Raw genomic sequence first — 13,785 nt, 5'->3', positions numbered from 1 at the left:
GGAAGGCAGAGAAGTTGAAACTCAAATTTTTAAAAGCAAAATGTTAAAAATTGTTTTTACATGCAACTGGGAAATAAGACATATATACAGAGAGAGAGAGAGAGAGAGAGAGAGCGGGGCATAGAAATCTATCTTGTCCTCCAAGAAAATAAAGGGGATGGGGATAAGAGAAGGGAAGGATATGATAGTAGGGAGGGCAGATTTGGAAAAGGAGTAATCAGAATGCATGCTGTTTTGGAGTGGGTGGAGGGGAGAGAAATTTGGAACTCAAATTTGGAAGAAAATTTGGAACTCAAAATCTTGTGAAAATGAATGTTGAAAACTAAAAATAAATAAATAAATTTGAATTTTAAAGAAAATTTTAAAAATTTACAGCATACTTCTCTGATATAGGTCTCATTTCTCAAATATCTAGAGAATTGAGTCAAATTTATAAGAATTCAAATTATTCATTAATTAATAAATGGTCAAAGAATACAAAGTTTTCATAAGGCAGTTTTCATTAGAAGAAATCAAAACTACCTACAGTCAAACAGAAAAATGCTGTAAATTGCTACTGATTAGAGAATTGCAAACTAAAACAACTCCAAACTACCACCCCACATTTTTCAGATTGTCAAATATGACAGAAAAATGACAAATGCTGAAGAGGACATGGGAAAATTAAGACAGTAAAGCACTGTTGGTGGAATTGTGAACTAATTCAACATTCTGGAGAGCAATCTGGAGCAATTTTGGAAAGCAATTTGCGTAAAGGACTATAAAACCATGCATACCATCTTCCAGGAGCCAAGATAGCAGAAGAAGTTGTTCTCACCCTTCCCTACTGACCTCTGAAAGGCCATAAAGTATTGCCACAAGAAAAACCCTGGAACAGCTGAGCCAAGCGAAAGAAGAGATGCAGCAGTATTGTAACCCAAGAAGATTGTGGAACTAAAGGGAAAGGCCCCTCTCACTGTGGGCAAGAGGGAACAGCACAGGACAGGAGATGTCTGAGCAAACTTGACCTCAGCAAAATGGTGAGATTCTGAGTCAAAGGGTGATGGAGTAGGCAAGCATCAACCTCAGAATCCTCTACCCACAACCCAAGTACCTCAGCACAGAAAGGGGAAACGGCAGAAACCAGTTCAGAAAAGCACCACATGTGCTACAGTCCCAAGCAGCCAAATCTCCTGGTCCTTCAGCACAACTTCAGGAAGCACAGCTCCAGGAGACAGATAAATATCCTCCAGGAGGTAAACATTCAAGTGCAAGGTCTAGGTGAGCGGGAGTCATTCAAGTGCAAGGCCCTGGGTGGCCAGGCGACGCCCAGGGGCTGGACTCCCCATCTCCACCCTGAGAGCTCCTGTGTTGCTAACTCCAACTCAGCACCAGGTAAGCTGCCAGATCCTTACAGCCTCCAGCTTCCAGCACCTGAGGCTCCAGCACACAAAACCAGCGACCAGGTACTGGACTCCCAGGACAAAAAGCTTGGGCCAGTGCCTCCTGTACTCCGGCACTAGAAATGAACTCTAAAAGCCAGGAATTAGGTAAACACCATGAGCAAAAAGCAGAAAAAATACAATGACTATAGATTCTTATTATGGAGATAGGGAAGAACGAGGCACAAATTCAGAAGAATAAGGCACAAATTCAATTGGTATATTGTCAATATACCAACATCTGAAACCTCAAAGGGGAATAGAATGGGTCCCAAGCCCAAAAATTCTTCTTGGAACAGCTCAAGAAGAATTTTAAAAGTCAAATAAGAGATGCAGAAGAAATACTGGGAAAAGAAATGAGAGACATATAAGACAGTCAATAGCTTGGAAAAGCAAAGACAAAAGTTGACTGTAGAAAACAAGTCCTTAAAAAGTAGAATTGGCCAAATGAAAAAGGAGGCACAAAAACTCACTGAAGACAAGAGCTCCTTAAAAAATAAAACAGGCCAAATGGAAAAGGAGATGCAAATTCTAATAGAGGAAAATAATTCCTTAAAAATTAGAATTGAGTAAATGGAAGCTAATGACTCTATTAGATATCAAGAATCAGTCAAACAGAAACAAAAGAAGGAAAAAATAGAAGAAAACATAAACTACCTCACTGGTGAAACAAATGACCTGGAAACTGATCCAGGAGAAACAATTTAAAAATTACTGGTCTACTTGAAAACCACGATGAAAAAATAACCTGGACAGTATCTTTCAGGAAATCTTCAAACACAACTGCTCTGAGGTCCTAGAACCAGAAGGCAAATAGTCATCAAAAAAATACACCAATCACCTCCTGAAAGAGATCTCAAATTGAAAATGCCAAGGAATATCATAGCCAAATTCCAAAATTACCAGGTCAAAGAGAAACTGCAGGACCTTGCAGTTTCTACATTAAAAGATCACCAGGGTGTGGAATATGATATTACATAATGTAAAAGAGATTGGATTACAACCAAAGAACAACTACCCAGTAAAATGGAGCATAATCTTTCAAGGGAAGAGATGGATATTCAATGAAATAGGGGAATTCCAAACCTTCTTGATGAAAAGACAAGAGCTTAACAGAAAATCTGATCTTCAAATACAAGATTCAATAGAGGCATAAAAAGGTAAACAGGAAAGAAAAAAGGCAAAAACACGTTATTAATAAGGGCAAACTGTTTACATCCCTATGAGGGAAGATGATATTTGTAACTCTCGAGAACTGTATGATTATGTTTAAATGGTATGACACCATTTAAAAGGGGTATACATAGACAGAAGGTGAGGATATAAGTTGACTTTGCTGTGATGACAAAAAGTCTAAGTGGAGAAAAGGGATTATATTGGGAGAAGATGAAAGGAGGAAGCAGAAATGGGTAAATTACATGAAAAATCACATGAAAAGTCACAAAAAACTATTACAATAGAGGGAAAGAAGGGAGGAAGATGAGCACTGTTTGAATCTTAAACTCATCAGTTCCTTGAAGAAGGAATAACATAATCAGTTAGTTATAGAAATCTAACTTACCCTATAGGAAGTAGGAGGGGAAAGGGGAAAGAAAAGGGAGGGTGTGGACAGAAGGGAAAGAAGTAGTAAGGGTAAAGGGAAACATAAGTGAGGGGGCTAATATAAAAGAGGGCAAACTGAAGGAGGCAGTGGTCGAAAACAAAACTTCAGGCCTTGTCCCTGTCCCAGCCCCAGCCCTGACACTGCAATGTCTGCACTGGCTTCACATCTGCTGAGCGACCTGACACATCCACGGCCTAATATGCGTGCCCCATGTGGCCCTGAACGTGCGGCTGGCCTGGGAGGAGCTGAGCATGCTGGACAAGGCCACTGGCATGACGGCCAGCCTCATGTGCCTCCTTGTGTCTGCCAGCTGGATCTTACCCCACCTGGGCAGCTACAAGAAGAAGGAATGAAGGAGGCAGGGCCCAGGTCCTTTTCGTTGACACCACATGACCTCAGGACCTGCCTGCACCCCTCCAGACTACCAGCTCTTCCCTGCATGCTACTGCATATGCAGTTTTCTGATGAGTTAATTAATCATGACCACTTTGTTTTTCCTTTGGGGTTGCCAGGTTTAGTGCTGTAGGCTCTGGCCTGGACATATGGGACATTCTCAGCATGTTAAAATAAAGTCAACTGAAACCTCTACTTAAAGTCAAAAAAAAAAAACCAAACTATGAGGAGAGAAAAGGAGAAAAGAGAGAGAAAAGCATAAACAAGGGGGAAAATAAGATGGAGAGAATGACACAAATAGTAATCATAACTGTGAATAGGAATGAACTCTCCCAAATAAATTCATACCAGGAATGCAGGGCTAGTTGAATATTAAGCATAATTGACCATATCAACAAAAAAACTAACAGAAATCACATGATTTTCTCAAAACATGTAGAAAAAGCATTTGACAAAATACATCCCTCATTCCTATTAAAAACACTAGAGAGCATAGGAATAAATGGAGTCTTCCTTAAAATGACAGGTAGCATCGCTCTAAAACCATCAGAAAGCATTATATGTAATGGAGATAAGCTAGAAGCATTTCCAATGAGATCGGCAAGAAACAAGAATGTCCATTATCACCACTATTACTCAAGATGGTATAAGAAATGTTAGCTCTAGCAACAAGAGAAGAAAAAGAAACTGAAGGAATTGGAATAGGCAAACAAGAAACAAAGCTATCACTCTTTCCAGATGATATGATGGTATACTAAGAGAATCCTAGAGAATCAAGCAAAAATTTACTTGAAACAATAAACATACTTTGCAAAGCTGCAAGATATAAAATAAACCCACATAAATCATTGATATTTCTATATATAACTAACAAAGTCCAACATCAAGAAGTAGAAAGAGAAAGTTCATTTGAAATTACTGTAGACAATATAAAATATTTGGGAGTCTACCTGCCAAAAGAAACTCAGTGACTATGTGAACACAATTACAAAACACTTTTTACACAAATGAAGTCAGATCTAAACAACTGGAAAAATATCAGCTGCTCATGGGAAGGCTGAGCCAATATAACAAAAATGACAATTCTACCTAAATTAAACGATTTATTCAGTGCCATACCAATCAAACTACTAAAAGATTATTTTACAGAGCTATAAAAAACAGTAACAAAATTCATCTGGAAGAACAAAATATCAGTATCTGGAAGAACAGAATATCAAAGGAACTAGTGAAAAGAAATGCAAGGGAAGGTGGTCTAGCTGTACCAGATCTTAAATTGTATTATAAAGCAGCAATCTGGCTAAGAAACAGAGTGATGGATAAGTGCAATAGGTTAGGTACAAAAGGCACAACAGTCAACAACTGTAGCGTTCAACTACTTCATAAATCCAAAGACTCCAGCTTCCCTGAAAAAAGAGGAAAACAGCATGGCAGAAACAAAGCACAAACCATCATCTTACACTTACCAAGATTACGTCAAAATGGGTACATGATTTAGATATAAAGACTGATCCTATAAGCAAACTAGGAGAACAAGGAATGGTTTACCTGTCAGATATATGAAAGAAGGGAAGAATTTTTGACCAAACAAGAGAGACAGAACATTATGAAATACAAAATGGATGATTCTGATTACATCAAATTGAAAAGTTTTGCACAAAACTAATACAATTGATATTAGAAGGGAAGCAGAAACTGGGAAAGAATTTTTATAGCCAGTGTCTCTGACAAAGGCCTCATTTTTAAAATATGCAGATAAATGAGTCAAAGTTTTAAGAATACAAGTCATTCCCTAATTGATAAATGGTCAAAGGATATGAATAGGCAGTTTTCAGAGGAAGCAATTAAAGCCATCAACACTCAATGAAAAAATGCTCTACATCACTACTGATTAAACACGACTCTGAGATACAACATCATGCCTATCAGATTGGCTAACAAGATAGAACACGAAAATGTTAAAACTGTGGAGAAGATGTGGGAAAATGGGGACATCAATGCATTGTTGGCGGAGTTGTGAATTGATTCAACCATTCTGGAAAGCAATTTGGAACTATGCCCAATGGGCTATAAAATTGTGCATAACCTTTGACCCAGCTCTAGGAGCAAAATTTTTCACAGTACTTCAATTTCCTAACACTATTCCTGAGGGACTATGCCTTCCGTACTCATCCTCCATTAACTGCTCATTTTTATCTTCTGGAGATGTCAGCTATGTATGGCCTTTGCTGTACCCAAATTTATTAACAAGCTCCAAAAGTTCATATACAAGCTGACTATTTGGAATGGATTCTCCTATTGAAACAGTGCCATTGATAATGAGGGTTAGAATCAATCCAAATTATCAAATACAGCACTAATAGTACCAGTCAGTCATGAAGTCAATAAACTTTTATTAAATGGCTACTACATGTCAGGTCCTGTGCTAACTGCTGGGGGATACAAAGAAAGACAAAAGACAGTCCCTGCCCTCCAGGAGCTAACACAGAGAACACTATTCCTATCATTCTACTTTTCCAAGTCCAACTCTTGAACAAGACTTTGCCCTATAGTTTCCATACAACAGCAAGTGGAAGTAAGGACTTGCCTTCATAAATTCAAGCCACCAGCAGTGGTTCCACAATGAGAAAAGGGTTTCCAAAAGAGAATGCATGATAACATACTGGGATGAAAAGAATGGGAACTGAGAGTCGGGGTCAAAGGCTCCAAAAACTGAGGAGTGGAAGAGCTTGTTCAGAGAATTTTAGGAATTGGGAACGCTACAGAACCTTCAGGGATGCTGCTTCTTAGTCAACAGCTGAAGTTGGAGCCTTCAAAGTCTACAGCGACCTACTTTGTTAAAGTTTTTTTGAGCAATCAACTAACAAGCATTCCCTCAGTCCCTACTGTATGCCAGGCACGGTGCTAGGTGCTAAAAAGAATGTTAAATACCAATTTCAAGGAGTTTACATTCGACTTCAGTGATATTACATGTACACAGATAAATATAGAGAGAGGGAAAATTTGGATGGATTTACATGGCACATTACATTTACTCATACATAATGAGTCAGGAAAATCAGGCTGGGGGCAAGTTGCTAAGGGCTTTAAAAGCCAACAGAAGAGAGTCTACTTTTATGCCAAAAGGTATAGAGAGCCACTAGAGGTGAAAGGGGAAAAGGGGATGACTTGGTCGCCATTTAGGGAAAATCATGTAGGCAGCAATGTTCAGAATAGATTGGAGTAAGGGGAGATTTGAAACAGGAAGACCAATGACGAGGCCATTTCCAAGGCTGTCTTCTCAACTCTTCTCTTTTTTATGTAGACCCATTTGGAAAATTTTATAATAAGGACTAATATGTTTTGAAATTTATCTGTTTTTTTCAGGAAAAAAAATTCAGGCATGGGCATTCTATCAAAGGAATTAAACAGGAGGCTGGAGGATGAAAAAAAAGATTGGGTGGGGAATATTTGAGGAAGGGAAGGAAGAACAAAAAACTTGGCAACTTTAAATTCAGACCCCCACCCCACCCTAATTGTGCCATCTCATTCTCTTTGATGGATAAGATCTAGTGATAAGGTTCCAGGGAAGAAGAAAACAATAGATAAATCAACCCATATAATATCAAGGCTTGGAGAATAGGGATGTAAAGGAAGGAGAGAAAAAAGCAGAAAGAGGAGAAGAAGAAAGAATGATGCCAAGTGAGAATAACAAGGAAGGAAGAGAAGTTCCTCTGGCCAAAACTTAGTCAAGACAACTATTCCAAAATGGCTGCCACTATGTAAGATGATTCTAAGTAAATTATAATTACATCAGGGTTTACCTATATATTAAAAAGGAAATCAACTGAATAACTTCAGGATATTCATCTAGAATATTTAAAATTTCTTCCCTAAATCAAGAAATAAGTCAAGAAAAACATACAGGCACAGATAATAAAAAATACATTTAAGATGTCAGCTGAAGTTGGATGAAAACATTTTCACTGGCAGAGCTGAAGTACTAAGTTACTCAAATAAAAATTATTATAATTAAATTTCTTAAATATCTATTCAATTTTACCAAGATACGTACCTCAGGTATCTCAAATTTCACTGTAAAATCAATCAAGTTTGTAAGTTCTTGCCTCTGAGACCTTCTTGGTCGAAGAATGAAACTAGTATTCAGCGTCATACAAGGAGCTTCTTCTAGTGGACTACAAGGAGCATCAAAAAATTCCTCTTCAGATTCTAAAAATCACATGTCATTAATAAAAAAGAGTGAATTACTTCTGTTATAATAATATTCATAATTTGTGATTAAATATTTAAATACCAGGACAATGATCCAATAATGAATAAGTTAAAGAACTAAAATCATTATGCATTCAAAGGATCTTAAAATTCTCTCTCAACAATCTTCTGGAATAAATAGAAAATATATATATAAACAACAACAATATACAAGCCTCAATTTAAGGAATACAACTTTTCCAAAATATTATGTTACAATCCACTGTTAAAAAGTCACTTAGGAACGTGCTGCACATCAACACATACCCAAGCAAGCTTAACAAGTTCACTCACGTCTAAGCCATTTGGCTTTCAGATCAATACCACTGGTACAGTTGCTCAGAAATAAGTGGCATTTTTGGTACCCTCAATTAAACCTGAAAATATATCATCTGATCATAGTATGAGAGAGAGGTGGGACAGACATCAGAAGTCACTATCCCAAAATACTCTTTTTACAGATAAAATGAGGTTAAATGTCTTGTATCCAAGGTCATATACGTACTAATGACGTTTACTCAAACTTAGCTTCTGGTTCACAGACTGAAGTACCGAATTCAGTGTTAAGGAATATACTAAGACAATGCTAATTTTGTTTTCCTGAGAATTCTTTAATATGCTTTATAAAAAAGATGTTCATAAGAAAAGATGAAAACAGCATGTTAGAGAAATGGCAAGATGACAGAAAAGAGTAAATGTTAGTCAATAAACACTCATTAAGCACTTACTGTGTGCTAAGCACTAGGGAAACAAAGAGTATGAGCTCTCGAAGAGCTCATAGAGTTTAACAGGGGAGACAACATGCAACAACTATGCACAAACAAGATACATACAGGATAAATTAGAAATAGTCAATGGAGGGAAAGCACTAGAATTAAGGGTGATCTAAAAAGACTTCCTGTAGAAGGTGGGATTTTAGCTGGGATTTAAAGGAAATCAGGAAAATTAGGAAGCAGAGATGAGAGGGGAGAGGCATGAGGGACAGCCAGTAAAAATGCTCAGATTTGGGGGTTGGAAATTTGTTTGAGAAACAAGAAAGTGGTCAATGTCACCAGATCACAGAGAAAATGAAGAAGTATAAGGTATAAGAAAACTGAAAAAGGGGTATGTGTGTGTGTGTGTGTGTGCATGTATGTGTGTGCGTGTGTGTGTGTGCGTGCGTGCGTACACATGCACACATCTGGGGAGGGCAGGGTGATCAGAATATAAAGGCCTTTGAATAGCAAACAGAAGAATTTATTTACAACTCCAGAGAAAGCCCAATGCCTTTCTGGACAGCTCTAATTATTTGGAATTATTAATTTATTTATTTTTGATCCTAAAGGTGATGGAGAGCCACTGGAGTTTTCTGAGTAGGGAAGTGACATGGTCAGAACTGCACTTTAAGGTCACAGATGAATGGAGGAAGGACTAGAGAAGAGAAGAACTTGAGGCAGGGAGACCAAGTAGCAGGCTACTGTAGTATTCCAGGCATGAGGTGATGATGGCCTCAATCAAGGCAATAGCAGTGTCAGAAGATAAAAAGTGGAAAGTGTGAGAGGTAGTACAAAGGTAAAATCAACAGAACTTGGCAACAAATTGGACATGAGGGATAAGAGAGAGTGAAGGGCTGTGGGCCTAAGAAGATGATAGTGCTCTCGAAATAATACGGAAAAGTTAGGAAAGCTAATAACCGAAACCATAAGAGTTGATACAATCACCAAGTGAAATACTCCTGAGGAAGAAGGACTGAGCTTGGGAGATACCTATGGTCAGCAGGTGTAACCTGGATTAAGAATCAGCAAAGAAGATGAGAAGAAGCATTCAGATAGGAAGAAAATCAGGAGAAAATTATCATAAAAACTTAGAAAAAAAGAAAATATCTAGTGTCAAAGGCAGCAGAAGTCATTAGCTTTGGCAATTAAAAGATCATTAATAACTTTGGAAAGAGTAGTTATGGTTTAATGATTAGGTCAGAAGGCAGAATGTAGAGAGTTAAGAAGTAAAAGAAGTGGAGACACCTAATGCAGACAGGAACACATTCAAGGAGTTTAGCCACGGAAGCAAGAAGAGATATGAGGCAATTGCTAGTGGGAATGGATGGATCTGTGAAGGGTTTCTCTTAAAGGGACAAGCAAGCAAGGGAATATTTGTAGGCAGTAAAGAAGCAGTCAGACAAAGAAACTGAATGAGAGTGGGGATGTTGGAGAGGATAATCTGCTGGAGAAGATGGAATAGAAATGGGATTGCTTGTTCATGTAGAGGAGTTTTGCTTGAGCAAGGAGAAGGGCCACCTCATTAAATAAGACAGGTATGAAGGAGTAGAAAATAGCAGAAAGCATCTGGGTGATGGGAGAAGAGAAGGAGGAGCTCTCAGCAAATGGCCTCAATTTTCTTTCTTCTTTTTTAAGGTAAAAGTTTTCAGCTGAGAATGACAATATGAGGAGCAGAATGACAATAAATTTTGATAAAATAAGGGAATTTCAGAGTTTATAAACATGGAAGTGTTGCATTTGAGTGGTATCACAGAGGACACACTCCTCCTAGTCCAAAAGGCAGAGGTCTACTGATAATACTGTTTACAGATGATATGCTGATTGCAAGAACCTTTTTCCTGAGGTCCCTGACTACTTGAGATTAGCCCAAAATTCCACACAGGAATAAAACACACGTAAAATACCTACTGTTCAGATTATGAAATGCAATAGAATGTCACTGTCTTTAAATTTGTGTGTGGGAGAGTGTGTGTGGATGCGTGTAAGTAGATGTTCCCAAAATTTTAGTGCAGTTTAATCTTTACTAAACAAATACATAATTGAGAAAAATATCTGAATGGAATAACTTGTAATAATTCTGTAAACCTCATGAGGACCTAATTCACAGGTTGGGATCCAACAACATGGTGATGTAGAAAAATACAAGATGTGTTTAATGTGTTTTGTCTGTTGATTTGTAAAAATCCCTGCCCCATGTGCATCTCACATACACACACACAGTTTCTTAGGTACATATTTAACATATATGACAGACATTTGACTAATTCAAAGGCATTCATCATCCAGCCTCTTCATAAAATATACACACACACACACACACACACACACACACTCTCCAACGTATATGCACACAGACATGTATATTACATACCACCCACTCATACCCATATATATAAAGTAAGCGTGCAAATGCATATGCATATATCTGGAGTAATTTAAGGACATTGACATATAGATGCGTACATGCATACAGACATATATGACAAACACTGCAAATGGGTTAATGACCTGAGCTAAGAATTAAATAAGAGGATGAGAGCAAGATAGTGCACTTGGGAAATGAAACAGCACTTCCAATGAATTCAAGCTGCTGCCTGACACAAAATCTCTTATTTTAAAAAATCAGTATTTTTTATTGCAAATCATGAAATTTCATAATCTATGAAAAATAAAACGATTTAACTAGAAGGGCAATAAGGAAGAAACAATAAGCTGCATTCATGACAGCTTCCATGTGGAATAAAAGATATCACTTAGGAAATGTGTTACTGGCTCTAAACACAGCGAGAATAAGGAAGACCCAGCCTGCACACTAAACAGTGTATGTCATCAATGATACATAGTATATACAGAATATATTCTATACTAAAAAGCACTCTGAGAAAGCGACCATCTAGAGAAAAGTTTCTAGGATTTTGGATAGATCTTCTAAATATCCTTATTCCAAATGATGTGGATATTCCCCGCAATGATGATGACTGCAGCCCACATTGTCTCATGCTATGCAATTCTTATGAAAAACCTACTTTAAAACACATCCACTGAATTTTTATTGTGATAATTCATTATAAAGAGAACATTCTTTAAATAATTTTACTTTACCATCTTCAATAATGGAATGAAGTTCCCAGAGAGGAAGCAGCTTTTGTGAAATCTGTGGTGTTCCAAAAGAAGAAGATACGCGAATCTGAATGGACAGGAAGTTGTATACAGTTGTCAAAACACGCACAAAAATGTTGTGGAAATATTTTGATAAGGAAACAATGAACATAAACAAAGGGGGAAAGAGATGAATCTGAATTAATGGAAATTAAATGACAAAACAGTTCAAAAGAAATTCATTTTCAAATACAAATCACAAATTCACTTATCAGGGTCCTATTTGTAACTTAATTTTTTTTTTAAATGGTCATTTCCCTCTTTGGAATTAACATAATCTCAGAGGTCACCTTGTTGTATTTTCTATTTAATTAACGAATGTGGGTTGCAACATTCATGAGGTTTATTCAGTTTCTGCTGAACACTTCTACAGTCTTAGAAGTTACAAGAGAATTCCATCCAACTGTGGTGTACTCTGATCATTAGAAAATTCTTCTTTATGGTCTAAATCCACTTTTCTGTCACTTCCATGCATACATTATGTCCCAGTTCTCCCATAATCTGTGCTGAATAAATCTGGAGAACTACCTTCAATGTGTGTCCTTAAGCAATGCCCAACAACAACATGCAGATTAAGTATGTCAAGAGTTCTATCAGTTAACATAAGGATACATGCTACACATGTCATATGTTTGTGTAATTCAAGCATCTTATTTCTTTCTGAGGGCAGAAAATCAAAACAAACCAAGAAAACATGGTTCAAATATGTAAACACACATAAAAGCAGCAGTATAAACTTAATCTTAATTAGAACATTTTGATATTTATTCTCTTTAGGAACATTAAGATCTTTAGTATGTATATAAAATAAATTAAAATGCATGCTAACAAAAAGATGTCAAAACAGAGGTGTTTCCAAATCAGTTTTAATTAGGTGACAATGGCAATTACTTGCATGAATCCAAATGGGTATTTCAAATACTTGGAAAGTTTACTTTCCTTTCTAACTCGTTATTAATTTGATTATCAAATATCTCTACTCATAGAGTTCAATAACCAACTCTGGATTGTTTACAAACTCCGAATTAGAAGAATTCAAATTCACAGGACTTTGCTATTTCATTCAAATTAATTTGAAAGTGTATGAGGCTACATAAAAAATGTGCAGAAAAAACTAACATCAACACCAGCTTAAGAAAATTTTCTTCAATGATGAACAAGACTTCAGGGAGGCCTGGAAGGACTTATATGATCTGATGCTGAGCGAAAGAAGCAGAACCAGGAGAACTGTGTGCAAAGCAACGACCACAGTGTGCCAGAGTTTTTTCCAGGAGATGTGGAACTTCATAACAAAGCAAGAACTTAAAAAAAAAAATTCCCAATGGTCTTCTAAGGCAAAATGCCTTCCACACTCAGAGAAAGAACTATGGAATTCATTCGCAGAATGTAGCAGATCGTGTGTGTATGTATGTGTGTGTGTGTGTGTGTGTGTGTGTGTGTGTGTGTGTGTGTATTATGTTTTGATGTTATATGATTTCTTCCATTTATTTTAGTTCGTCTACACAGCATGACTACAGTGAAAACATATTCAATAGGAAAGTATGCGTAGATCCTATATAGAATTGTATGCCATCTTGGGGAGCAAGGGAGGTGGTAGGAGGTAGGTAGGTAGGGGAAAAAATCTAAGTTTTATTGTAGTGATTGTAGAACATTAAAAAATAAAAAAAAATTTAAAAAAGAAATAAAAAAAGAGAAAAAGAAAATTTTCTTCATACTAAACCTACTATCTCTTCCATGTTCTCCTAATCAAACAAACCTTCTGTAGTTCTCAATGGAACCAACCAGACCTCCAAGTTAAGTAATGATTTTGTTGCTGCAATCGCTGAGTCATTTCAGTCATGCCCAACTCTTCCTGACCCCATTTGGGGCTTTCCTGGCAGAGATACTAGAGGGATTTGCTCATTCTTTCTCCAGTTTATAGATGAGAAACTGCAGCAAACAGGATTAAGTGACTGCCCTCAGTCACACAGCTAATATGTGTCTGATATTGGGTTAAAATATATGAAGTTTAATAGAGATAAACATAAAATCTTATCCTCGGGTTCAAGACAATGACCTCACAGGTACAAGATGAGAGCGTCAGGTTAACACAGCAGTTTATCTGAAGAAGATCTCAGGGCTTCAGTGTACTACAAGCTCAGGACAGGGGAAGAATAATATATTGCGGCAGTCAAAAAGTGACCTTGGTAACTTGGGCTGAATT

General features: G+C 37.1%; 1 protein-coding gene across 4 annotated transcripts in view; it reads right to left on the bottom strand.

The window, feature by feature from the left end:
• The window catches only part of VPS13A (vacuolar protein sorting 13 homolog A), a 284,410-nt gene that overhangs the window by 196,259 nt on the left and 74,366 nt on the right, over positions 1–13,785 (bottom strand). For all 4 annotated transcript variants that reach the window (XM_072604918.1, XM_072604933.1, XM_072604928.1 and 1 more), the window contains 2 exons: positions 11,526–11,610; positions 7,472–7,626 (listed from right to left, as the gene is read on the bottom strand). In XM_072604918.1, coding sequence (XP_072461019.1) covers positions 7,472–7,626; positions 11,526–11,610 — 240 coding nt within the window. The remainder of the gene's footprint in view (positions 1–7,471; positions 7,627–11,525; positions 11,611–13,785) is intronic.

This window comes from Notamacropus eugenii, chromosome 1 (genome assembly GCF_028372415.1).
Source record: "Notamacropus eugenii isolate mMacEug1 chromosome 1, mMacEug1.pri_v2, whole genome shotgun sequence".
NCBI classification, from domain to species: domain Eukaryota; kingdom Metazoa; phylum Chordata; class Mammalia; order Diprotodontia; family Macropodidae; genus Notamacropus; species Notamacropus eugenii.
Note: the sequence above shows the minus strand (reverse complement) of the source record. Positions and strands in the feature narration are given on the sequence as shown.